The sequence below is a fragment of the Sipha flava genome, unplaced genomic scaffold (assembly GCF_003268045.1).
Source record: "Sipha flava isolate LNK unplaced genomic scaffold, YSA_version1 0_pilon_pilon, whole genome shotgun sequence".
NCBI lineage: Eukaryota > Metazoa > Arthropoda > Insecta > Hemiptera > Aphididae > Sipha > Sipha flava.
The window spans coordinates 6,992,969-7,019,864 of NW_020271713.1; the positions used below are offsets into that span (position 1 = coordinate 6,992,969).

At 26.5% G+C, this 26,896-nt stretch overlaps 2 protein-coding genes and 1 long non-coding RNA gene across 6 annotated transcripts; 1 reads left to right on the forward strand and 2 right to left on the reverse strand.

Moving 5' to 3' along the window:
* Positions 1 to 9,807: 9,807 nt before the first annotated feature.
* Positions 9,808 to 15,225, reverse strand: LOC112692003 (max-like protein X). 4 transcript variants are annotated; one of them, XM_025566612.1, is made up of 7 exons: positions 13,626 to 15,223; positions 12,560 to 12,615; positions 11,961 to 12,068; positions 11,126 to 11,337; positions 10,688 to 10,855; positions 10,147 to 10,260; positions 9,808 to 9,984 (listed from the first exon to the last, which is right to left on the reverse strand). In XM_025566612.1, exons 2-7 carry the CDS (start codon positions 12,579 to 12,581, stop codon positions 9,901 to 9,903), a joined length of 708 nt encoding a protein of 235 aa, XP_025422397.1. In that variant the 5' UTR covers positions 12,582 to 12,615; positions 13,626 to 15,223; the 3' UTR covers positions 9,808 to 9,900. The 4 variants fall into 4 exon arrangements, with proteins under 4 accessions (XP_025422397.1, XP_025422319.1, XP_025422477.1 ...); XM_025566534.1 differs by having other exon boundaries at positions 13,603 to 15,221; XM_025566692.1 differs by lacking the exon at positions 13,626 to 15,223 and adding an exon at positions 12,694 to 12,715.
* Positions 15,226 to 17,799: 2,574 nt separating this feature from the next.
* Positions 17,800 to 24,735, reverse strand: LOC112694222 (pro-resilin-like). Its single transcript, XM_025569635.1, has 3 exons — positions 24,552 to 24,735; positions 21,560 to 21,745; positions 17,800 to 18,308 (listed from the first exon to the last, which is right to left on the reverse strand). Exons 1-3 carry the CDS (start codon positions 24,564 to 24,566, stop codon positions 17,877 to 17,879), a joined length of 633 nt encoding a protein of 210 aa, XP_025425420.1. The 5' UTR covers positions 24,567 to 24,735; the 3' UTR covers positions 17,800 to 17,876.
* On the forward strand, positions 21,859 to 22,558 carry LOC112694233. Its single transcript, XR_003149550.1, has 3 exons — positions 21,859 to 22,018; positions 22,240 to 22,369; positions 22,440 to 22,558. It is a non-coding gene; the product is annotated as an uncharacterized LOC112694233 (long non-coding RNA).
* Positions 24,736 to 26,896: the final 2,161 nt, after the last annotated feature.

A 26,896-nucleotide genomic window follows, 5' to 3' on the forward strand; every position in this document is an offset into this window, starting at 1 on the left:
AACCAACTTCTATAAAATTTTATTATTGTTACAAAAACTTAATAAAAATTATTCACAAAATTACTTAATAAAAAAAAAAAAGCTCTAAGTACCTATCAACCATACTACATATCCTTATATATATATATATGTATGTATGTATATATGTATACATGTATAACAAGTCAACCATTTTGTAAGGACAGTTAACTCATCAATAATATATTTAATTGAATTATAGTTTAATAATGAATAATTATTCAGAGTCGCGATTTTGTTGACTTTGTACATACCTAATGATAAATTTTTAATTCGAAACCGGTCATTCTTTACAAATATAATATTACTCCAGACTAAGCATTTATTTATTTATTTATTTCTATGTAAAATATTTGTTTATTTATGTATATATTACTTTTCGAGTATTAACCAATTTTTCATTATTTTATTATAAATTATAATTCATGAATCTGTTATGTATATTTTTTAATAAATCCAATAAGAATTTTTTTTTAAATTAATTTTCATTTTGCACAAAATGAACAATACTAAATTAATAATTCAAACAGTAAATAAACAAAAAAAAAGGATGTCGATAAAAATTAAGAAATTAATTTGTTTTTACAGTAAATATGTCTCGTCGTAATTTAATTAAAAAAATATATATTTACACTTTAGATTTGATCACAGCTAGGTTTTATTTAAATGCTTTACAATAAATAATCAATGGAGATTTTGTTAAAGACGATTAGATACCGACCGTTCATAGGAGTCGTACTAGTCAATTTTTTGATTCGTGTTTTTTACGCCATCAGATGTCTTATAAATACGAGTGTAAAAAATTAATAATGATTGTAAATTACTTTAGCTTTAGGTATTTATATTTTAAAATGTATCCTGTCAAGTACAGATGTACTGAATTACCTAACTTAATTATGATAAACATGTCATTTAAAAGTATTAGTTACTTACCGATTTAAATGCGTACATTTTCTATTTCAGCTCGAAATACAATTAAAGCACATCATTACTTCAAAAAGCATTCACTCTGTCATTCACTCATACGTTTTATGACCCTAACGAAAACTATCATACTAATTTTTTTTTTTATATTAATAATTACTAACTAAGCATCATATTTAAGAAGCAATTTTAAAATTCTGAAAATATTATTTAACTCAGCTCGAAGTTTAAATTTTAAGTTCCTGCAGGAACTCTATCCTAGCTTTAACTCTAATTCTCAGGAGAAGTGGAGAAATAGGTCTACTTTTTTTCAATTTAATTTTAGTTTTTTTTATCCATCAAAATAATTATCAACAACTAAAGTGAAATGTATGGATAAAATAAGATAACGAAAAAATAAATTGTCTGACCTGATCTTTCTCCATGTTTCATTCAAATTTGTTTTCAGAATTGTTATCGCTTCATTATATTGATTGGTACCCAATCGCTAATACATATTATTATCTAGATGATGTAATATTTTTAAATTAATGTGATCATGATATTATATTAAAGGTATGCAAGGTCCATAGCATTCTCCTACATCGATTATAAATTTAAAATAGGTACTATAGTTATATATGTATATATAAAAAAAACTATAATTGATAAATATGGCGTAGATACCTAAATATAAGTGTATAGATTCGAATTTTTCGCATTTTTAAATAAAATATTTTTATGTCTTACATAATGCTATATTTATTATTATCTAATTATTTGCGTATTATTCCACTTATCGGAAATAGTTTACTCGAATGATTTCTTCAATAAATAATGCATGTAAAAAGTTCAATTCATTTATAGTAAAAGGCAGTGTCGGTCTGGACTATTCAGATACTCGGTAATCAGTGAGGGCCCTGAGATGTATTTTTAAAATAGGGACCCAACCACGCTAATATGAAAATTATAGTAATTATTTTCCTGAATTAAATTAAATTGATGTTGATTTTGAAATACTATAGTGTTTTTATTTTATTAATTTTATCTATCTACAAACAGATATTTAAAAATATCGGAGATTTTATTTTGATTTTCAAGTTTGAAGTTGAACGTAATTAAAATTTCGTCAAGAGCAGATTATTCGTAAATATTAAACTTTGACAAACTATAACTTTACCAATTTTTTAATTAAAAAAAACTTTTTATATAAAAATTATTTAAAAAAAATTCTACTGGAATATGTAGAAAAAAAATTGTGTTAACATTTAAAAAAAAAATAATTTGTATTGCTCATGCGAGTACAGTCTAGATCAAACATTTGAAATTTGAAACTGTGTATTTTGGTATTCATTCTCCAAAAACTCTATTTCAATACAAGGTCATCAAATTGAAATGTTAAGGGATGAGACACGTTTCCACCAAGAGTGTATCTTCCACTTTTCTACTAAAAACCGTTTTGAAATTATATTTTGACTGATATCCATTTCCACCAAAATAATTTATATTAAAAAACTCACTAGTTAAATGTATTGAGCACAATATTATGAATGTTAGATATTACATGGTCTTATTGAACTTTTCAATGAATTTAATGTTTTCGACTTGTTTTATCATTAAAATAAAATATGATAGACAATAATTTATTAACTCTCCCCAGTACCGAAAAGGTAAAGCATTATTATATCTATATAGAATAATATAATATATCTATATATTTAAAAATCATAAACTTAAAAATAGTACTATTGTACTAAAAAACGAGTTTTCCTTTGTACTAATATGTATTTTTAAGTCGATTAAATGAGATAAATCAAAGACAATCTATTAACTTGATATCATATGACTCTACAAGTATTTCAATCTACAGATAGTGTATTTTTCACATTTTTTAAAAAAATAATTCATGCATTAGTAGGTAATATAGAAATTGATTAGGTGGAAATAGATACAGTCAACATATAATTTGGTGGAATCGGGTGTCGGTTATAATATAATTTTATGGAATCGGATTTTGGTGGAAAAGGGAAAGGTACACTTTTGGCGGAAATGTGATATGCCCATATTTGGTGGTACCTCTTAGCGTAAACACACTGTATTGTTGACATGATATAATATAACTAGATATAACCTTTATAGTTTATTAATTTTCGATCTCTTGATCAAAATTGAACGAATATAAAAATAATTACTTTGAAAAATTGAGAAAATGATGTTGACGAACACATACATGAACAATGATAGTTTGATAACATTGGCTTTGGAAAAATTTAAAAATCAAAATAAATTAGTATTTGTAGAGTTTGAGCGTAGAGATAAAACATTTTTTTAGTAGTTAGTAATTGAATCCCACTCCATTATTATTTTGTTAAGGGGTCTATTGTTAATTGCTTACCTGAAGTCCAATCAGAAGCCGGATCGATATTAGTAAAGGTTATCTTTGAGATCATAAAATAATTTATTAACATGTATTTAAAAATACTTCACCAGGGTAACTATTGGTTTCATTTTAGAAATGTACATGTTACTGATATTTTGTCATAAAATAAATTAATAACTTTCATCTTATTTGTAACCATAAGTGCTTTAAAATTTTTGGTTAAATTAAAGTTACATCTGAATATATTTGTAATACAATAAAATTGTAACCAAAAGTATCTATATTTATTTAGGTTATATGATCGAAGAACATACGTACTTCAATTGAATAGAAACTTGGTACAAATTAAGAGAAAAAAAAATTTAATTTAAGACTGTACCTACTTGTTATGAAATATAATACAATTTCTAATAAAACAAGATATTTTTCAATAAATAAGTAAGAATAAGTGAAATTTTTTTAGTGCAAACCATTTATTTATTTATTCGTATTGCTAGAAATATAAAAATCAATACATATTTAAGGGATAGCAGTAAATAAGTAAAAGTGCGTGAGAGTGTACACCATGTTATATAATAATAAGATAAATTACAAAGTTCTAACAAGATTTTTTTTTGTTAAAGTTTAAAATACTTGTGTACTGATAATAATTAGTAAATAGTAATATTAATTATTTACCTATTATATTTATTTAATACCCACTTACTATGTAATTATGTGTCCACTTGCTTATTTTGTAATTATGTATATTTAGTGACTTAGTTTAAAAATAATAGTTAAGTACCTATAGCATATATTATGGCAACACACATGATAAAATTATTATTATAAAATACCTACTAATTATACCTAGTTGACTTTGACAGGAAAAATACTTTTTACTAAAAAATATTTTAATTATTATTTGATAGATTTATCAATTTATTTGGGTTTCTTGATGACTGGACCTTGACATTATATTAATTTGGTTCGTTGTCGATGAAACCTTGATATTGTTGATAACGCACTAAATATCAAACAATTTAAGTACCTATATATATATTTAGTGATTAATCATACGTTTAAAACAGTAAATGTTAATAGTTCAGGTGATATTTGAAATACAAGTAATTTTATTTCACACACACACACACACATATATATATATACCTGTATACCTGTATATATAAATGTTTTCTGTGTTATCTATTTAAATCAAATATTAAAACAATAAAATGTAACTATCATCTATCTGTATAATAAAACCTTAATTTAATTTTTTGAATATCAAACATGCTTTTTTTTATGATAGTAAGTTAAAACTAAATAATACGAACAGTGTAGTAGTTAATTATTCATAGACCACTTAAATATTATGAATACATTTATAACAACTAAACATAATCTTAATAATCATTATTGTACACATTTTCAAGATTTTTGGTGGAACAAAAATTATCTTATTGACATTCTATAAAAAAGGATAAGAAAATATGAACATTTCAAATATATATTAACAAAAAAAAAAAAACATTTTAAATCTATTGAAAATTATAACATCTCAAAAATGTGGTGATAATAGTATTCAATTAAATGTTCAAGTTTTAGATTTATAAGCTTTTAAGTTACATCGAAATAAGAAAATTCAATTTTTTCAATAACCGGTATCCTGTATATGATACGGATTTGTATGCAATTATCCTACAGTTTACTCAATTATTTCGAAAACTAATGAGAATTTAAAGAAGTGACTATCTCATTATTAAAAATATCCTCTCAGAAAAAAAAATTGTTTATCGGAGTAATATTTTTGGTCAAAAATGTTTTGACATTAAATAGACCTTAATACTATGAACTTGAAAATTTAAAAGAATTTAGTCTATTTTTTTATATTTAATAAAAATCGTATTTTTTTTGTTAAATAAATTACATTACAAATATTTCTTGTCGATCGAAAAACAATACACTTATTTACATTTAATAGTTTATATTATATAATAGTCATAACTTATTTATTATACTATATTATATAATCACTTCAAAGTAACACAAACCAATGTGTATTATACTTCTTAAGTGTCTATAAAAATAAACGTACTCATATATTATTTGAGAGCTATCAGGTTATCAAAGTTTATGTAATATTTATTTATTAACCATAAGTTTATCCTACATGTTACTTTAATATATTGTAGGTACTCAATTATAAATATAATACAAATTATGAATTTTAGTTGTATTAATAAGAAAACAACTAAAATTTAAAAATATAGTATTTTAATAACATTAAATAGTGTTTTTCAATGTATATTACGTATGTATGAGATTTTAGAAATTAGTTATTATAATTATTTTAATTCCACTTAATATTACTAAATGTAATTATGTTTAATTTTTTTCTGAGGTTTCGACATGTATAGTATTAAAGTTGGTAAATAAAATAAATTAATAAACAATTGGCCTGCAAAGATTGGAGAATGGAATATAAATTTATACAGTTATTAAATTATTAGGTCTTCAAAATAAATGTATTTTATACGATAGGATATCTCAACATTATTTATTTTCTATAATTATAAGTCTAATCAAACCCAGATTAAGAGGGAGGAAGTACGTCCCCGAGTCCTACGTGTATAAAGGGCTCATAGTCTTCTCGGATTAAAATTATATTGAATGGTAATTTGAACTTTTTATAATAGAATACTATAAGAATAGTTTTTTTTTTGTTTGAATTAACGGACGTTACTCATCTACCATCTCTATAACCATGGGTATGGTAAGTGAGAACACATGACCAGAGCCGACGAGAAGATTAGGCAGGGAAGGCTAGAGCCCTGGGGCCCGTCGTCTCAGCCTTTTCTACAAAATTATTTTATAATCTTATTAGCCGTGGCATAAGTTGCAAATTTAAATATTTTTATTGTACTAAAGTATGTACAAATAGTATGTATATCTTGGCCAAACAAGTGTAAGTAAAGGGAGCCTGGTCAGCCGATCAGCCCGTGGCCTTCAAACAAGGACACCCATATGGGGGAGGGGGCAAGGGAGGGACATGCCTCCCTCTGGAAAATGTCAAAAATCTTGGAAAATTGTGTACTGTGATAAGAAAATATTTATTTAAATAGAATTTAATAATTTTATTTAATATATGAAAATCTATAATTCGTTGATGAAAAATATATTTATTTAGTTTGGAAAAACAGGTTATCAGCTATAAATAACAATACGCTTTTTCGTTTCTACTCTATAGATAATTATCAATTCTTAAAATATTATGTATTTCCATAAATACAGTATGTATATGTGTGTGTGTACACAACCATAATATTTATATAACATTTGTAAATTAATATTTTAATAAATATAACTAATATTTTAAGTGTCCAATTTATATTATTCATTAAATAAAAATTTCAATAAATTACTTTTATGGTAAATTAATTAAATAATTATTATTTTATAGTCTTCCAGTTTGATATATATAATGTAATAGTTGAATATAATGTAAAATTGTAAACCCCTTCCTATATCGTGGGTCATTCCTATTTATGAATAGATTGATAAATTAAAATGTTGTCCCCCCCTTGAGAATTTTCCTATAGACGCCCTTGCCATCAAATGTTCTCGTCAGCCCTGCACATGGCTAAGTTTATGTGTATGAAGAATTGAAATATAAATTGTTATAGTTGTATTTAAAATAAAACTTTATAAACATTTGCTACATAAAAAGCAAGAAAAAAGACTTTTACATAAAATACTAAATTGTATTTCTAAATATATGTACTCGTATTATAATAAAAATACGTTTTTAATTTTTTTATTAATCTTAATTAAAAAGGTTTAAAATTTGTTTTATAATATATTTTTATAATTTTAAAGAATTGTTTTCATTTATGAAGGGCCCACAAACATGTATTGGCTCCCGAAGGTTTTACTCGAGTTTAATGGTTTACCATTGTAATAAAATAATAATGAAGAACATTGAAGTGAAAATTCGATGTTAGAATTATGAGAATAATGATAATTTAACGAGATAACGAAAGGTGACAAATAGTCGCGTGATATCAACGAGTCGATGATTGTATAGCCGTCTACGTTATGTGTGTAAGTAAGAGTTACTTGATTTACACAATGATATTGGTAACTTAATGGTAGTATTAAGGAATTACATTTTTTAATCCTTGATATATTTATCTGTTTACACACTAGTATGATAGAATTTAATAATTTTTGTTATTACATACTTAAAATTAATTTTAATACCAAACATATTTTGTGAAATTGAGCTTGCGTCATTCGGGGCGTAATATTTATACTACCCGAAGCCGATCATGAGCAAAGGTATAATAATAATGAGCGTGTTGCATAGTTTTATACTTGTAATATTCCGATACTCTATTAACGACTTTAAATTATTCTTCCAATGCACATAAATCGTTTTTAGTATTATGAAATGTACGTATTTTGATTAAACGAAAAAAATTGTATGGTAAAAACTGCGTAGACATTGTCCGAAAATAATATCGTACTCAAGTGTTCCTTTCCATCCTATCGGTACTTGAAAATCTAGTAGATTTTTTTTAAAATCGCAAAATAAATTCATTAAAAACCTTCGAAATGTTTCAATATTATTAGCTGAGGCATCGTCACTCGTATGTACTCGTATAATTTGTGGTGTACAGTGAGTTTAGAAATTTGAAATACCTTAACCGTAAGAATTTTTCGGCACCCAAGTACAAAATAAATTTTACGAAATTTAGGCCGACGGTTTTAAATACTACGATAAAATCTCTGGAAAAAAACTTAATAGTATATAAAAATTAGTATATATCAAATTAGTGTCAATAACATATAAATGCACTTCAAATTTCACGAAAAAAAATTACATATATGCATAATATCTAGGACGATTGAAATCGTTGCATAATTCTAGACGTGTAAAATATAAGCCGTTGTTCAGACGTCATTCGTATATTTTCAAACAATAGTATCTCATTGAATAAGTAAGGTACGTTTTCCCTGCCGCGTCCAAACACAGAATAATTCTGTGCAGATTCTTGAAAATTAATTATTAATCTGCATTTGGACGCCATGTTTTCTCTGCATGCGTCTCGATGCAGTCGTTTTTAATTTTTGGATCAAACTACATCGCCGAAATTCTGTTATAGTGAATGCAAAAATGATCTAATATACACATAATTTCTTTAAAAATAATAAACATATAATGGTCTAACTAGTAAATATTTTGTTTAAATACGTTTTTAATTTATTATCGTTAATATATTTTATACGTACCTGTTTTTTCCGTACCGAATTTTTCTGAAATGTGTTGAGAGTGTGAGCACTGTCAACAATTTTCCTATTTTCGTCAACTAATTCAATTAATAATTCATCCCAGGCTGATGAAAATAGTCATTTTTTAATTATTTTTAATGTGCAGGACGTTTAAACGCATGTAGAAAAACGGTCACATTTAAAATGCATGTACCTAGTGAAGAAAATACGTCTAGGCGCTGGAGGGAAAACGTACCTTTAGAGTTTAAGTGTGAGATCCACACAAGATTTCTTAAATTAAAAACGTACACCTAATCTAAGCAAACTTGTTTTTAGTCATGACTTTTAAGTTCGACGGCGTTGTTTATTTTTTAGTCATTTATAGATAATACTAAACGTTTATTATCATGTTTTTTTTTTTTTTTTGCCTTTGTTCGCACATTATTATCATGTGTTACAAAATTTTTCATTAGTATAAAAATAAATAACAACCGAAAAACCAATTACTATTATTATTATATTTCTTAGATAATTGACTGTACATTTTATTATTTTTTGTAATCATCGTTAATCATTTTTCTAGCACCTAGTAATTATACAATTAGTACTAAAAATATCATATTCAGTATATGGAAAGTTAATTAAAAATATTAACTGATTCACGTTCCTTAAATAGACATTTTTATCCAATAATTAATTTATTATTTATGAAAATAATATTTCATTTATTATACACGAATTTTAGTTGTAATCGAAAAAAATTAATGCAATTTTAATGGCTTAAATTATCGTTTGGATTCATTAATATTTAATAGTAAAAGTGATAGTGAGAAGTACACGATTACATTGTATGTCACAAGTGGCGTTTACAAAGTATAAACGTGAATGGAATGACTACTTGAGTCGTTTGTATGTCTTTCGCCACACTGCACTTGAGTATCTTAGATTGTTTAGGAATATTCTATGAGCAATAATTTTATTATGCGGTCGTAATTTTGTTATGTATTTATATTTATGAATATTTTTTTGCCACCCATATTACCTTAAAAAAAAAACAATTATTTTTTTCAAGGTTTTGTGATTTTTAAACCAATAATTGATTATGAAAAATTAATATCACAAACAAACTAAACTAAGTTCAATATTTAAAGATCAACTACACATGAAAATTGGAAATTAGAAAAAAGTGTATGTTTATTTGAATAATATTTTACTTGTGTTGAATAGGATTTATATGCAATAACACTATAATAATAAAACATAATAACAAAACATTTTATTTATAAAAATATAACATGCAATATAACTTTACATTAACAATCGGATACTTGGTGAAAATTATTTAACTATGGAGACGGTTTTGCTGACGAGGTAGGTGTATGATTTTTTGATTTTTTTTCAAGAACTGTTTCAATTAAATTTTGTAATGTCTGAAAAATTAATAAATTATAATTGAATAGACTTACTTTTCATAATATATTTTTAATTTATATGTTGAGTTATTTATTTGTATTATTAATCAATTTGTTATTTATTATAGGAATATTTTAAATAATCACAGGGTTAATAATAATGTAAAATTAAATATTTACCTGAGGTTTACAGTGTTCTTCAAGCCAACTGAACACACAAGCAGACAGTTCAGTAAAATTATTAACATTTATATTACAAAATGTAAAAAATAATTCGTCAATAATTTTTTGAAACTAAAAAAAAATAAAAATAAGTTGCATAAAAAATTGTAACAATGTAACTGAAATCAATATATTACTTATATAGAAAACGAATAATTTTATGGATTTAAGAAAAAACAAGTATTAATATCACATAATAATTAAATAAGGAATAGTTGTAAGAGATTATAAATATTTTAGCACTAAATAGAATTTAGAAATAATTATATCATGTGATTATTATTGAATAAATATTCTTTAGCAATGTAATTTTTTTTTTTTTTAATGATTTAAGATAGCTAGTTTTATATATATATATATATATTTTAGATTTTACCATTATTAAACATCATTTATTATTTCTATTTTCGAATAGTCTTAATTATATTATTCAATAAGAGCTTAACAAAAAAATAAAAAAAATAATTTTTTTAAAATATCACAAAGGATCTAAAATTACCATTTTAAATTTTTCTTCATCTGGTATTCTAGCTTCAACATGACCCATTGGAATTTGTTGAGCTTTTACCATTTGTTCATAATTAGTTTGCATAATTTGTAATGCAACAACTTCTTTTCGCAAAGCATTACGTTCTTCCTCTAATTTTTTCTTTTGCAACAGTAAATACTAGACATATAGAAATAATATTCATTATAAACAAATAAAAAAAAATAAAAATTTAAATGTTAAAACAATGAGTCTACAATTATACTACCATAATAAATTGTTAATAAAATAATTTTAAAAGTCTATTGTTGAAAATGTTTAACATTTTTTTATTGTTAGCAAATATATTAACTTAAAAAACATAATATTTTTTTTTTTTAAGTCTTAGTTTCATATATTCAATATAAATTGAATAAAATTGAGTAAATTATTTGATTATTTAAAACATACCTGTATATAATCTATGGATTTTTGTAATACTGTTGCTTTGCTTAATTTATAACCACTACTATCAGTTTGTTGACAAGTTGGGACTAAATCTTGAAGACAATCATAACCTTTTTTAATGGCATCTCGACGTTTTTGTTCAGCTTGAGTGTGCGCTTCTCGCCTTCTTTCTTTATAATTGTTTGGTGAACCCTTTTCTTCACTATCATCATCTTCTATATATAAGACAAAAATATAATTTAATTATTAATTTTTATATAGTAAACATTATTAATAGTGATAGATAGAAAGAGGCAAGCTGCTGAGTACTTTAATGCTTTAGTTAAAATATTTGAAGAAAAAATAAAACGCAGATAAGAAAAGTTTTGAAAAATAAGATTCAACTTACAGTCTTATAAAACTCCCTCATTGGTATACATATATCTATAATTAATTACGATGAAATTAGAGACACCCATTTATGGACTGTAATACTACTGTCATCAACAATCCAGGAGGGTCAATTGTCCCATCCTATAATTATAGTATAACTCATCGGGTATACCAAATTTCATTATGATGAAGCAATCAGCACATCAGGATTTTTGGCATCAAAACTAAAATCATGGTTAAGCATAATTAATTTAACCAGATCAATTATGTAAAATAACAGAATTCATGAATACAAATGTATGCATAATAGACTCTAAATAGTACAACAACAGGTATCAATAGTATATATTTCATTATGTACAATTCAAAAAAATTCTACGATATTAATTATACTTTCAAAATTGATACTACGTATATACACTACTTTTACAACTTGCCTACAAAGTTGTTATTATTTAATACATACCATGGCCACTACTACTACTATGATTTCCTGCATGAAGAGAACTTCCGCTACTAGATCGGCTAAATGGGTTAGCATTTCGTATTGGACTAGAAGGTTCAACTTTCATGTCTGAAAATTATTCAAACAACAATATATAAATTATTATATATTTGTACAGTTACAATTCAACCTTACTCAGGTCTGTATGCTCATAAAATTGTTAAAATATGTACTTAAATTTAAACACATATTCTTAATATTTTATTAAATTTTAAAAATACAGTAAGACTAAATATTTAAAAAAAAAGGCATTCCCAAAAATAATCTATAAAAATAAATTTAAAATGTTCATTCTTTTATCAAAATAAATGCATAAATAATTTTTTTTGTATCTTAACTAATATTTATTTAAATTTGCTCAAATATTGTTAAAAAAAAAAAAAAAAACCACTATTATTTGTTAGTGTGCAATTAATATAATTAATATCCTAAGCCATCATAACTAACAAAATTAATTAATTTATATAAAATGTAAACTTAAGTAGGTATTTGGTACGTTATTTTATGAATTAATTAACTTAATCATATAACTATTATATTTTTGTAAATAATTAACTTACCATCACTATCTCTAGAGTCCATGCTTTTTTAAATGTTATATCAAATAACTTGATCTCTATAAATAAAATGTACATTTTGTAATTAATATTACTATTTGAATGAAGTTTGATATTATTATATTTATAATGGATACCTAAGTTCTTATAAATGAAACATATCACACATTTATAAGAATATAATAAAAAGAATAGTAATTAAATCTGAGGTTTTAACAATTTAAATTTCTCTTCAGATAATATTTGTACATATTTATGGGAAAATTAAATAGAAAATCTATGTTATGATTTCTGTACTTTGAAAAGTAAATTGATTGAACAAAAAATCTTCACCAGAAGGTAATTTGCTGTATGATTATTAAATAATATATTTGTTAATTCAGAACAATTAATTTTTTTAAACATATCAAAGAATTATATCAATAAATAATTCTTAATAACAAATGTGATAGATGAGTTTAAATTAACAATCTAATGAAATTTCAAAACTGTTTAGACAAACTAGTGATAGATTTAAATATTACTATGCCCTTAGGTCATGGTCAATATTATTTTTGACCTGTTGGCGATAAGAAAATAAAAACAATTATTTTATTTTTTGAAAATGTATTAACTGTAAAAATATGGAAACTACTGTTCAGTCAAAATGTATACGATTAAAGTATTATAACTAGATTGAAATATTAATGCAATAATAAACGAATATATAACATAAAAAGTTTTATAAAATTGAATTAATTGCATAATGTTAAATTCTGATAAAAACTGTCCACCTCGGGAAACTGCTTGTTTAGCTTAACATTAAACCTACCACTGATATCAAACACATTGAAATATTAATCAGATTTCGGTGAATGTTTTATACTATGAGTGTTGATACCACAGCGATCAGGTGTTACTGGTAACGCATGCAGCCGGGTCAAGCAAAGCAAAGGATGACTATGACTGGAACGTTTGCTGTAGTCACACACCCAATCTGATGAGGGCGGACGTACCGAACGAGCATATGGAATAAAAGGAAAAGAGAAAAATACCAATATCAATACCGTTTAACCAGCATGGACCGTACCGTCCGTCATGCTATTGCTGTCCGGCGATCGCGAGGAGCAGTGTACCACGGTCGTCGGGGTTTGGCGACCAGTTTCAAGTGACTAACAGCGTTTCCGTTACGGTCGGTTCTCTTCGGCACTTGACCCGGACGCAGTAGCAACGGGACCGCGAGGGACACTTACCCTTCGGATGGGTCCGTTGACGACGTTGGGGCGGTGATACGGACCGGATTGGGCGGAAACGTCGTCGGGAAGCGACACGCGAACGATGGGACGGACGCACCAGCGGGACGAGCAGACCGAAGTGAACGAAAGTGATGTTCGGCCGTCGGCCCGTGCGAGCCGCGGGTACTGGCGCGCACGCGATAATCGTGGCGGCGTGCGGGCAAGGTCTACACGGATAACGCGAGACCCGATAACGGTTATCTGTTGCGCGCCCGTGGCGGCCCCGGCCTCCGGGGCGGCGAAAGGTAATCTGTCCGCGGCGCGCGATAACGGCGAGTTTCCTCGCGCGCGGCCCGTCCGGGGACCCGTCGAGATTATCGGATTAGCGCAATGTGCGCGCAATCATTCCGCCCGAATATCACCGTTATCGTTTACCGTTCGAAGTAAAAGAACGTGTTGGGCCGTACTACGATCAACGCTGCAATCCTGTTACAATGCGATGTTTACTTTATCTGCGTGTCGGGCGGGACGCGGCGCTCAGCGCAACGTTGTACGCGTGCAGATAAAATCTGAAGGAATTTGAACGTCCGACCGCCGCGACCCCCTGACCGGTCCTCCTAACCGGTTGCCACACTTGTCGCGCGCTCGTCTACTGCGACGTAGTTTCGCGTTTTCACCGGCGACCCGCAGCGCCTACCTGTGCGCGGGGGATGGCGGGAACGCGGGCCACTCGTAAACACGTCGGCACGAGAACAAAATTAAAACCGATGCCGGTTCTGAATATCGAAATACATTTTGCAACGCATAGGTTAACCAACGGAATATTTCTATCGTTATATTCCGCCACCCGTTCACTACGAAAGTTGGCCGAATCCTGCGGGCGCTGCGAAGTTCTACGCGTTCCTCTTCGTGCCGACGAGACGACGAAGTGTTTTGGTGCCAAAACGCGCCAATGGCCTACCGCGGTATCTACTCGGGTAACCGGATGGACGTGCAAAGGCGTTTTTCCCGCGAACAGACATGTCGCGCCGACTGTACCTAACCTCGACGGTCGGTTTTATTATTTGTATTTTATTTTAATCGGTCGGTATGCGTTTATGCTTATCGTTAGATGTTCCCTACGGAAATGGCAGTACGTGTGTAATAAGTGGGTAGGTACCGTTCGGTGTGCCTTTTTTTTGTTAAATGCTAGCGCGCGTGTCCAAGGATCTTTTCAATCGATTTGAACGAAAGGGTAACATTTTATAACGTAAGAATCCGCGTTTATTCTAAGGGTTTTTGTTACGGCGTGGTTATTTTACAATGTATTGTAATAATATACTTTTAACATTCATTTCGGTATATATATTTGTATGCATCAGTTAACTACGTATTGTGTACACCTATGGTGCAACTGTATATCTCTGTTAAAAGTTACTTTATTGTGAATTTTAATTCACATATACATATAAATTAACCCGTATAATAACTATGAATAATCAAATACATTTACACTTTCAATGTAGGCGTTCAATAAGCATTTGTGTAACTTTTTATTAATTGAAAAAAAAAATTAAATAAAAAATAATACCTAATAAAAACATTTTCTGTGACCATGTATTTACTAAAACTTTCTCTTTTTGATACAAGAAATGGTTTTTCTTCTTTTTCTTGTTCTTTCGTGTTATTAGTTTCTTCGAATATACCTTTCAACCATAGATGTTCTTTTGTTTTATTTATATATTTTATATAATATATTTTATTTAGGCTTAATTGTTTATTTGATGAATTTTATGATCGAATATACATAGTTTTTCAACTGCGCAAAAATTAATTTTTAACAGAACAAAATTATTTCTCAACGAGGAAAATAGCGCTTAACAGCGCCTTAAAATAGGCCCTGGTAAGAATAATTACATAAGTCCATAATCATATATAAAAATATTAGAAATATGCGTGAAACACGTTTGTTGTTAAAATTAATAAATATAAGCATTTTTGAATAATATTTTTAATGTATACCAATAATTCTTGATTTTCTATAAGTAAAACATACAATTTAAATGTACCAAACAGAATGACTACAGTTTTGAAAAATAAAAACTCATCAAGAACAAAAATCACTTAAGTTTGATTTTTAAGTTGTATCCCATTAATTTTAATTTCTATGTTAAATTTGTTGATATGTATAGTTATGAAATTCACATTCTTGTTCATAATTTAATTTTAAATAAGATTTTTTTATGGAATTTTTAACAGAGTTTTTTAAAGATTAAATTTCATGTGGGTGTATAATTAAATAATAATAATTAAAAAAAAATTGCATACACATCGTTTGGATAAAATTATAGATAATCCAAATCTTCTTAGTTTTTTTTTTTAATTACTTTAATAATTCGTTTCTAATTATATTTCCTGTTCATTTTATTACTCATGCATGTATGCAAACTTAACCAACAACCAATAAAACAATAAGTAGTACATTGAATTTGTCAATTCAAAGTGTTCAAACATAATTAATTCTATCAATATTTTATATTGTATGGTTATATATCTCTGATATTGTAAATTATATAAGTAATATTACTAATTGTATCTAGGGATACCTATCAACAGTTCAGGAAAATCGCGTTCACAGATCATTATGTGTTGTTTTAAGTAACACCAGCTACTTTAACTCAAGTTTTACTTAAGTCTTGATTGTGAATACAATTTTTATATTATAATCTAATGTGTGTAACGATGACGATAGCCCGTTGACCTGTCGGTTTTATTGTAAAGTTAATTGTGACTGATAAGTTATGATTATTCATTATATTAATTAATCACTGGATTTGATCGTAACGGACGAAATTATACTTACACGTACGTTAGTTACTGTTGTAATTCAGTGTTATTTGAAGAAGAAAAAAAAAATAGAAATTCTCCTTTACCGTTAGCCATTAAGCATTAGTTGACAATTAAAAATATTCGTTTCTGCAATCCATATATTTAAACTGGTGTGAACAATACTTTTTTACCTCTAGATAGGTATACTTAAGTGCGGCAGATTACGAAATAATTATAAAGCATTCAGAGTCAACATTAATTATTAATTAAAGTTTGAAAAACTAATAATAGTCGATTTTGTTAAAATTGATTATAAATTTCTCAAATTTTTCATAATTTATGAAAAGTTTTTCCAAAATCGATCGTTGAAAAATGACCAGTTCATTCCTATGAATTTAATTTCCAATTTCATAAGATGTCAAAAAAAACTTTGTACACAGATATCCAAACATACAGTTCTTCTAACAGTTACTATTATGGTGCAATTGAAAAATAATTGAAATGTATGAATACTTTGACAAAGTCAAATTATTATTGTAATATTATGAAAAGAACATTTGTTTTGACAAACGAAGGATAATTATCTACATAAAATACATAAAAATTAATTTCGGTTTCATAATATAATATAAATTGTTTTATTTGTCTAATATGTATACAGTTTAATTCAATTACATTTAAGAACTGTTGAGTTGGTAACACAATCGTATTAGCTTGAGTAAGGAACTTGATGTGTTTTTATATATAATATTATAAGTGGTAATGGATACATGGGAGATTATAACATTCAATTGCGAATCAAGATCATGTTAAAGTAAAATTATTATCCACTGACGTGCATCGTGCATAAGTTATAGTTCGAATTTTGAGTTGATGACGGTAGTTGTATAACTAATTTTATCGTTATTATAAGTAGATACAATGATCTCAGTGACATTTGCAACTATTGAGGAATTGTGATACATTATTGTTAATTATAAGGTATATTATTTTTTACTCGTTATAAATAAAACAACAATGTTTTTATTAATTTTATAAATGAAAGAATTTAAATTAATTTTAAAGATATTTAGTCAAAATGTGGCATACATAAATAATTTACAGCGTGTAATACTTGTTTATAATACTTTTGTCATATACAGGCTTTGCTATTCTGGTTATTTTATTTATTTTCGGTTCTTGTTGTACAACAAAAAAAAAAAAAAAATAAACTCAAGTGCGTGAAATTGACTTAAAATTTTTTATCATGAATTATTATAAACTTTTAAATAAACGTAAAAAAAAATGTTGGAGTTTTTTTAGTATCCTCCATTTTTGGGTTGAGGTGCAGCATAAGATCCCTTAACACCTCCAGGTGAATAGCTTGAAGCAGAAGGTGAGTAACCCGATGCTGAAGAAGGATAGCTAGGAGCAGAAGAAGAATAGCTAGGAGCAGAAGGATAACCTGGAGCAGAAGAAGGAAAACCTGGAGCTGAAGAAGGATAACTTGGTGCCGATGGATATCCACCTTGGCCCGGACTACCTGGTTGTGGTCTTGCTTCACCTTCATAGTTGACCTTAGCATTGTAACCATTTTCATCAGCAGTATATGTTACTACTTGATTACGTCCGTCTGGCAACAATACGCTGTAAGATCCAGTTACTCGTTTTCCGTCACTGTTGGCTTCGTGCTTGAAATCTGTATAGGTGGGTGCATCTTTAACTTGATAAGCAAAGTTGAAAGGTTCCGGCTAAAGTAATACAGAAAACGATATTAATATGTATTTTTTACTGAAAATGTTTACAAATAAAATGTATTTATTATTTATCGATTATCTATATAAGTAACAGCAGTGGCATATACATAATTTTTGTATAGGGGGGGGGGATCAGTTGTAAACAAATCATTATGAAATGAAAATTCCTAAACCTAACCTAACCTGCACATTTAAATAATAAATAATAAAACATATATATCTATATTTAATGTTTCAAAATAATAATTTACAATCAGTTCCGGTTTAAGAAGGAGAGCAAAGGGGGCAGCTGTCCTGGGTAGCAAAATTTTAAGGGCGGCAATTTTTTGACGGCGTCAACAAAAGTTTTGAAATTTTCTAATGTAATCGTATATACTAACTAGTTTTCAGGAAAAATTATTAATTTATTATTGAAAAATATTAATAGCAATTATATAATATTATAATATTATATTAAACCTTTAAATATTAAAGTTATTTCGTCTGTGGGCGTTTAGCGTATTAAGGGTAAAACCATATAATTATTATTTAGCACTTAGACTTATGCATTTTTATTTTCGTTACACTAACATAAAATTGTTTTTTTGTATTTCATATTTATTTCTATGTGTGTATTATAATTTATAACCATCAGATTATTAAATTTGACATATAGTTTCAAATAATTTATTACATACTACCAAGCAATTGTTTTTGTTATCTCTCTCTCTCTCTCTCTCTGTCCCTCGTCTCGAGGTCATAGTTGTCGTCGTTGTCGAGTTCGATTTGCGAATTCGCGATTCGTTATTTTCAATCAATATGAGAGGAAAGCGCATAAAAATACATATATTGAAATAAATGAGTTGTTCGGGTTTTTTTTTTTAATGTGGAAGGAATTGTGGATGATTTTTTACGAGAAAAAACAAAGAAATTAGTAAATATTTATAGTGTTTATAACCGGAACTTGAAAATGAGATTATACAATTTAAAATAATGAAGTATTTTTCAGAAGATGAAAAATTATCTGTGCACAGTTTTCTTGAAGTATTAACAGTATCAAAGTTAAACGATTCATTTCCTATTGTGGAAATAACTTTAAAATTGTTCGTATTTGTATCATGTTTAAATGCTAACGGAGAAAGATCCTTTTCAGTTTTAAAAAGAGTTAAGAACTACCAGAAAATATAATTATTTAATGAAAATATGTCAAAGTTATTTCTAATATCTATTATAAATATTTTCCTAAAAAGTATAGATTAGAATGATATTATTAAAGAGTTTGCTGCACAGAAAGCTAAAAAATAGTTATAAATGTTTTATATTAAATAAATTTGTATTAAAATGTTTATATTTAGTATCTACTAAGGTCTATAAATTTAAAAACTATTAATGTTAAAATATAAATATAAATTAATTAAACAATCTTAACTATGTTGTTACTTGTTGTATACATATATATATATATATATATATTGGTTTGTGGAGGGGGTTGAAGGGTGGAATTTTAAAATCTACTCCCATGCGGAAAATTTGTTAATTCGGCACTGTTTACAATAAATCCTTGCAATATTTTTTTTGTTTCTTTTAATTTCCTTACATTAAGAACACTATGTTTTACAATTTTAAAAAGGCCTATGGGGGGGATCGGACCACCACATTCCTCCCCCCCCTTGTATACGCCCCTGAGTAACAGTACTTATAGTGAGAGATATTTCAGACAGTTGAATATAAACTAGGTACCGAGTATTAGCTAGTGTTGGGTATTCGATAGTTCAGGATATTCGAATTATTCGATAAGTTTTTCAAATATTCCATAGTTCTGAATCATTCGAAACTATTCGGAATATTTGGAATATTCGATGGTCTCGAATTAATTAATTATTCTATACTTTCCGATTTCACAATTATTCAGTAAAATTTGAAATTAGTTTAAATACAAATCAAAATAAACTATTATTAGGTGAGTATGTAACTCAATGCTTAATTTAACGACGTTTCAACGTTTCGACTTTGGAGTGTAATTACTGTTAAAAGACGGTCTATTCGAATAGTTCTATTCGGTTATTTGAATAGTTTTTAATCAGTATATTCGAATATAATATTCGATAGTTTATGTCCATCACTAATATTAGCCGAGTAAAAGTGTCAATACTACACCGAATATCAGGAAAAGGTCGAGTCTTAATTATTACATCGAGTAATTGCCGAGTACGTGGAATATATTATGTATAGATATTATCTACTTATAAGTTAGGTGTCCTATTTATACAACACATCATATAGCTAAACGTATAAGTCTTAACTTTTTTTGTTGAAATTTGAATGATTATAGCACTTATGGTAATATATAATAATAAAACAGTATTAGATGACTTGAAAATGAGGTAAAATATAACTAATCTTTATAATAAGTTCTTATATAATTTAAATAACATTAACTCCAATTGTTATAAACGATGATAAAGTACTTTATGGAACTAATGGACAATTGTTTCACTAGTTTGTAAAAATTGTGTTACATAATTTATAACGACATAATTAAAAAAAAAAAAAAATTGTGAACAAAATATACTTGTATTTTATTGCAAATAAAATGTAATGTTTTTATCCAATAGAAAACAATGGTAATGTTATAAAAATTTCAACTACATATCATAAAACATAAAACGGTTTATATATAAATATATATAGTTTTATTAACTAAAAATTAAAAAGTGTACTTTAAATGGAATATTAGAAATAAAAATGTGAGCTTGGTTTAAAACTTTTTAAGTAGCTTATGAAAAATTTCACATAGCTTCCTGTAAACATTTTGTATTGAAGGTATAATTCACTATATTCACTTATGTATTAGATACTTTATTCACTAAAAATTGATGCATTTTGTATGGAGTATAGGGAATTTATCAATCAGTGTTGTAAAAATAGTTTTTAATAGTATTTTTAAATTGTGATTTGTGAGTTGCACTTAACTGACAGAATGCAAAATGTAAAGGTACTACTATAATTAACGTTATTAGAATTTTGAATGGAGGATTTCACATTCAAAACTTTATCTGTTCTAATATTTCATTTTACTTAAGATCAAAAAAATTTCATGATAAATTAGTATATGAAATATTAATTTATATTTATTTATATTTTATTAATTTATATTAAAATTTTATAATTTAAAATAAATAAATGGTTTTGCAAAATGATGGTTCATCTATATGCATATTATAATATAATGACTATTGACCATCATTCACAAGTATACAACTTACTTCTGAATTTCCATCTGATCCACCAGCTCCTCCTCCGATTGGGCTTTGACCTTTGTGTCCATAATCTCCTGATGGTACACTTGTTCCAGTACCACCGTATCCTGGATTGCTGTTTCCAATAGGACTGCCATATTGGGCATACACAAGTGATGTTAAGAATATATTGAAAAGTACAACGACAACGACCTAGAAGTACAAAAATATAATAGAAACTTAGTTTTACAAGCCTGTATTAAAATACAAAAAGTGAGTTTTATTATTATAAAATTATTTTAAAGACTTCAGTACTTGTAAAATTGTTTGTTCGTGTCATATAATACAATAACTGCATTGAAATTCAATATCAGATGTGGCCATTACCAAATATTCGAATTATTTTACAAATAGTGTCAAATAAAAAGTGTTTTAAAAACATACATGCTTACGGTTTTGCGACAACACTTAAAAATACTACTATAAGTAAGTATATATAAATATAATAAAGATATTTTACAATAAGAGTCTTAATACATTTTGAAAAAACGTATTTTATGTTCAATTTATTATTTTAAAAAGGTGCACTTCACTATTCAGGAAGTAAAAATATTGGAAAAAACTAAATAGACATTCTTACTGTAGAGAATGAATAGTAAAAATGAAAATTAATTACATGATGGGTACTATTGTTTGTGTTATTGTAGGTACCTATGATGTGAATTATAGAGAAATTACAGTACTCTACCAATGAGGACGAATGAATCAGAGGTCACGATTTGTTATAACTTAAATGTATAAAATATTGAAGATGTATAGTGTATAAAATCACATAAGGTCAGAGTAACCATAAGTGAATTTAAGCGTGAATCAATTATATTAAATTATATTTTCTTATGTGTTATAGTACAATGCTACACCTACCTACATGGCAATATGAAAAGTTAAGATTATATACTTTCCAAAGATACCATTTACAATACCTAAGTTTTTCACACAGCACAGAAACATATAAATGAAATCATCAACTTTATCAACATTCAATTTCATTATTAATAAAATAATGTTTTAGAATTTCTAATCATACAAATGTAATCATTATAAATTAATTACTTAATTATATCTAAGGTTATTATTTACTTTGATATATTAAATAATATTAAAATTTTAGTAATTGAAAAATATGCTGTGATATTAATTTCAAATTTGATAAAAATTTCGTAAACACTTGAATCTGTACAACTAACAATATTTAGTTTATTGAATTATACTATAGGTTTCTTAAAATATATATAAATATTTAATGTTAATTTATCGAGACAAATTGATATTTTAATTTTTTTGAATTGCATACTAAAATACATTAGTATAATAAAAATCATTGTACCTACTTAATGGTACACATTTTTTCTACTCTAAAAATTTTGAACTGATTTATTAATTTATATCAATAATCAAATAAAAATATTAAAATGAAATAAGAACGATTTTTTTTTTTTAATTAAGTTATTGAATATATTTGTGTGATAATACCTTCTCTTTTATTTATAAAATGATAAATAAGTTTAAAAATATCTAATATGTATTATAACATTATTTATCATAAAATGTACTAATATTTGTTGTATTATAAGTTAATAAAATGTAAACATTAAAAGTAATTATATGTAATATTTTATAGTTTTTATTTTAAATAAAAATATTAATTAAAAGATATATTGCTTATTTGTTTTTATATAAACTGATAATAACGGTAAATTTAAACATTTATGATCTATGTAAATTAATTAACTATGTATGAAAGTATAACTATTTAACAACTACTTGCTAATGGTCCAGTACTGATGGATTATTTGTGCAATAGAAAAAATATAATTTTATTCATATTTTATCATTTGATCATCTTTTAGGTTATTATCCATTAGATAGTTGAAATTATTCTTATTGATGTTACATACTCGTAATTTATTAGCGTTATTAAAATTGTATTATAATACAACTATTTTGAAATTATTTATGATAAATAACAGTAATAATTTTATAATATTTTATACTAAAATTTGTTAAATATTTGTTTGATTTCAACGTCTATAATGTGTTTATAATTTAATTTAACGATTGATGTAGTGCAGGGAAATAATAGTACCTATCTATATAAAAAACAATTAATTTTCGTTAAACAAATTATTATACGTTACTAATATGGACAACTTTAATCGCATAATAATTTTAATTTTCAAAAATGAATAGATAAAAAAAGTTATTTTAAAACAAATTATATTATACTTTACGAGATAATAGCAAAAAAAAACTAAACTTAATATTTTTAAGTGTATGTAAATAAAAAATGCATTAGAGTAACTTTTTTTTTTAAAAATATCTATAAAATATTAATAATCAAAAATAATTCTCATATTACATAAATATATAATAATTATTAAACATATTATTAATTATAAAGGATACATTTTTTTTTCGACGTTTTAAATTTGAAAATATTTTTATTAATTTAATGCAAAAATTCAAAACAAAGCGTCAAATAAGTTTTATTTAATTAAGTACAATTACATTTTATTACATATATACATTTTCAATTAGTTATTTTGTTTAAATTGAAGCATCAAAATTGAAATATGATAAATTATTATATTTATTTAATGTTTAGTGTACTTTTAAAGTATGTACAAAAATTTACCTTTGAACTGAGATATGAAATAATGTGTGTAAAACAACTATATAACTATATGAGTTAAAATATTTACATTTATTATAATATATTTATATATATATATATATATAATACTATTAAATATAATATAATACATAGATAAGGATAATAGGTTGGAAATAAATTTAATATGATAAATATTTTAGAAGACAAATGTTACCTATACTGTCGGTTTTAATATTACAAACTATCTTTAAGATTTTGAATTTGATGTAAGATACTGATGTCAATAAATATGAATAATAAATATGATAAGTATTTGTATATAAATTATTTATGAACATTGCTTACCTTTTGTTGAATCATAATGATAATGTTAAAGTGTATGGTCTATATTATTAAGCGCGAAGTGTATCTACGCAGATAGATTCGGATGAGAAACCAAACGTACACTAAGTATATTTGCAAGAAGTGCAGCAGGCGAATTGCTCTTTTCGACTCGTTTGACGGCACTATCACAAATGATTTACTTGGATCGCGACGGAACATCTTATATAGCCAGCCAATGGAGTGGAGTGGAAATTAGCATACGACGTAAGATCTAGGTTGTACAAAAAACGAACGAGATGGCACTGGGTTAGTTCATCTATATAATCAGCCCCATTCATCGTCTGATTCTAATATGATGTAATATGCGCTCTTGCAACGATACTAAACTGAGGTCAAGTGTCATTACCGGAGGCAACGTCGTGATCTTCCTAGTAACGATTGGTTATTTATCGCAACGGAAACACTGATGTTACGTAGACTCGCGGCAAAATTACATGTGTACTTCGTGAAGCATGATTCATATAATAAATACTCCAGAAAATAAAAACAGGCAAACGTTAACATGCCGCGCGTTCATTACAAGTAAAAATATCGCTATTAAATATTTCCTTATTAAGTCGATTAGAAATCTCGTACCTACAGAGCTCCGACCAAATGAAATTGTAAGAACGGTAATTATAAGTTTTAATAAAAAAATTAAAAAAACAATGTTTTACGAGCAATCGAAAAAAATAAAAATTAAAACGTACATTCTAGCTGATCATATCGTGTCGATGAAAGGTGGTTAAACGCCATGCAGCAACCTCGGTCTATTATAATCATTAAAGAGACTATTTTCATGCACTCCGATGACCAAATCTTTACTCTGATCCTATTAGCAATCCGATAGCCTATTGTTATTATAATATTATGGTTATGAGCCCAAAGGCTTTCGGTGTGAATATAGATAGTTATAAGTCCAAATTGTTCCTCTGCAGTTTATTAAACTATACATGAATGACGCAAGCTATAAACACGATTTTAATTTGCCAAAAGTACACGAGATATTTGTTCAAATCGGGTATGAGAAAACCTTGCCCGATTGAATTTCGCTCAAAATGTGGACGTTTAATACTAAAAATTAATAGTTTTTCGTACAACTCGTGACCACTGATGGTTGATGGGTGTGTCCAAAATTAATTATTGCCAAACTTTAAGTATAATTAACGTAGGTATAAAACGCTCATTTTTAATAACATTTTTATGTAAATACGTGTGTAATAAAATAAACAAAACTTAATTGAATATTATTTGTAGATATTCTAGTATGAAAAATGCATATGTATAATGTGTGTCAATAACGATTCCATTAAAAAAATTTCGAATCATTTCCACTGTATAATTTGTATAATATTAAGCGAGTAGGTACAATGATGATTCAGAGGTGTCTAGACAAATTACTATTGTAGGTATAACCATGACCATAATTAGAGATGGCGTCGCATTTGTTTCATACAAGAATTAAAACATTTGTTCAAGGTAAGTTAAAAATAATAGAATAGAAATGTTTAATAACAATTTAGTACATTTTAAAATGTGGTTACTACCTTAGTGTTTTTAAACTTGTTAATCTGTGCATTTTGATGTTATGTGCATTAATGCTCCAAAAAATATTATTTAACTGACGACATTTTTAAAAAAATCGTCATTACTATCTATTTTAAATTAATATTTAATGCTTTTAATTTCTTATAATATTTTACAAGTAAATACACTTTTTTTGTGTAAATTGGTCAAAACTCCTATAAATGTTTATTATTTGCAGTTTGATATAGTTGTCAAAGTATGATACAAGAGAGAAATATTGTATTCTATTCGTTCTTGACTCCATTAAAACTATTCTTTTTAGTGAAATTTGTCGCTCACGTAGACAATAAATACTCAGTTTTCCTAGATCTTTGTTTTTTCAATTTTATTCTCCGCTTAAAGGTTCAAAAATATTTTAAGTCTAAATAATTAAACCTATAGGCTAGAATCAACAGTATATTTTTTACTTTAGTTTTCAAATAAAATTATTGAACTATTTTTAGTATTTAAATAATTACATGTACTCACTTAATTTGAAAAGAAAAAATATATATATGTATATATTAACACTTTCATTAATTAGGTACCTAAACCGAATACATTGTGAATATACATAAACCACTCTGAAAAATAATTCTAATAATATGTGAGATTCAATAAGAATTATAATGGTAAGGTACATATTTTCAATTTTAGTTCATCAAAACATTAATCATAATTATTATTTAATTGATAGTTACCTAATTATCAGTTATCATTTGATAACATTAATTATTTTATTGGGAGTTACATTGTAGTAC

Excerpts from the sequence above, each read along its gene's own strand:
- LOC112692003 (XM_025566612.1), bottom strand. The coding sequence starts at position 12,581 with ATGGACTCTAGAGATAGTGATG. Across the intron at positions 11,338-11,960 it reads TAGTAGTAGTAGTGGCCATG|AAGATGATGATAGTGAAGAA; the intron begins GTATGTATTAAA and ends TCTTATATATAG. Across the intron at positions 10,856-11,125 it reads AATCCATAGATTATATACAG|TATTTACTGTTGCAAAAGAA; the intron begins GTATGTTTTAAA and ends CTATATGTCTAG.
- LOC112694222 (XM_025569635.1), bottom strand. Across the intron at positions 18,309-21,559 it reads GATCAGATGGAAATTCAGAA|CCGGAACCTTTCAACTTTGC; the intron begins GTAAGTTGTATA and ends GTATTACTTTAG.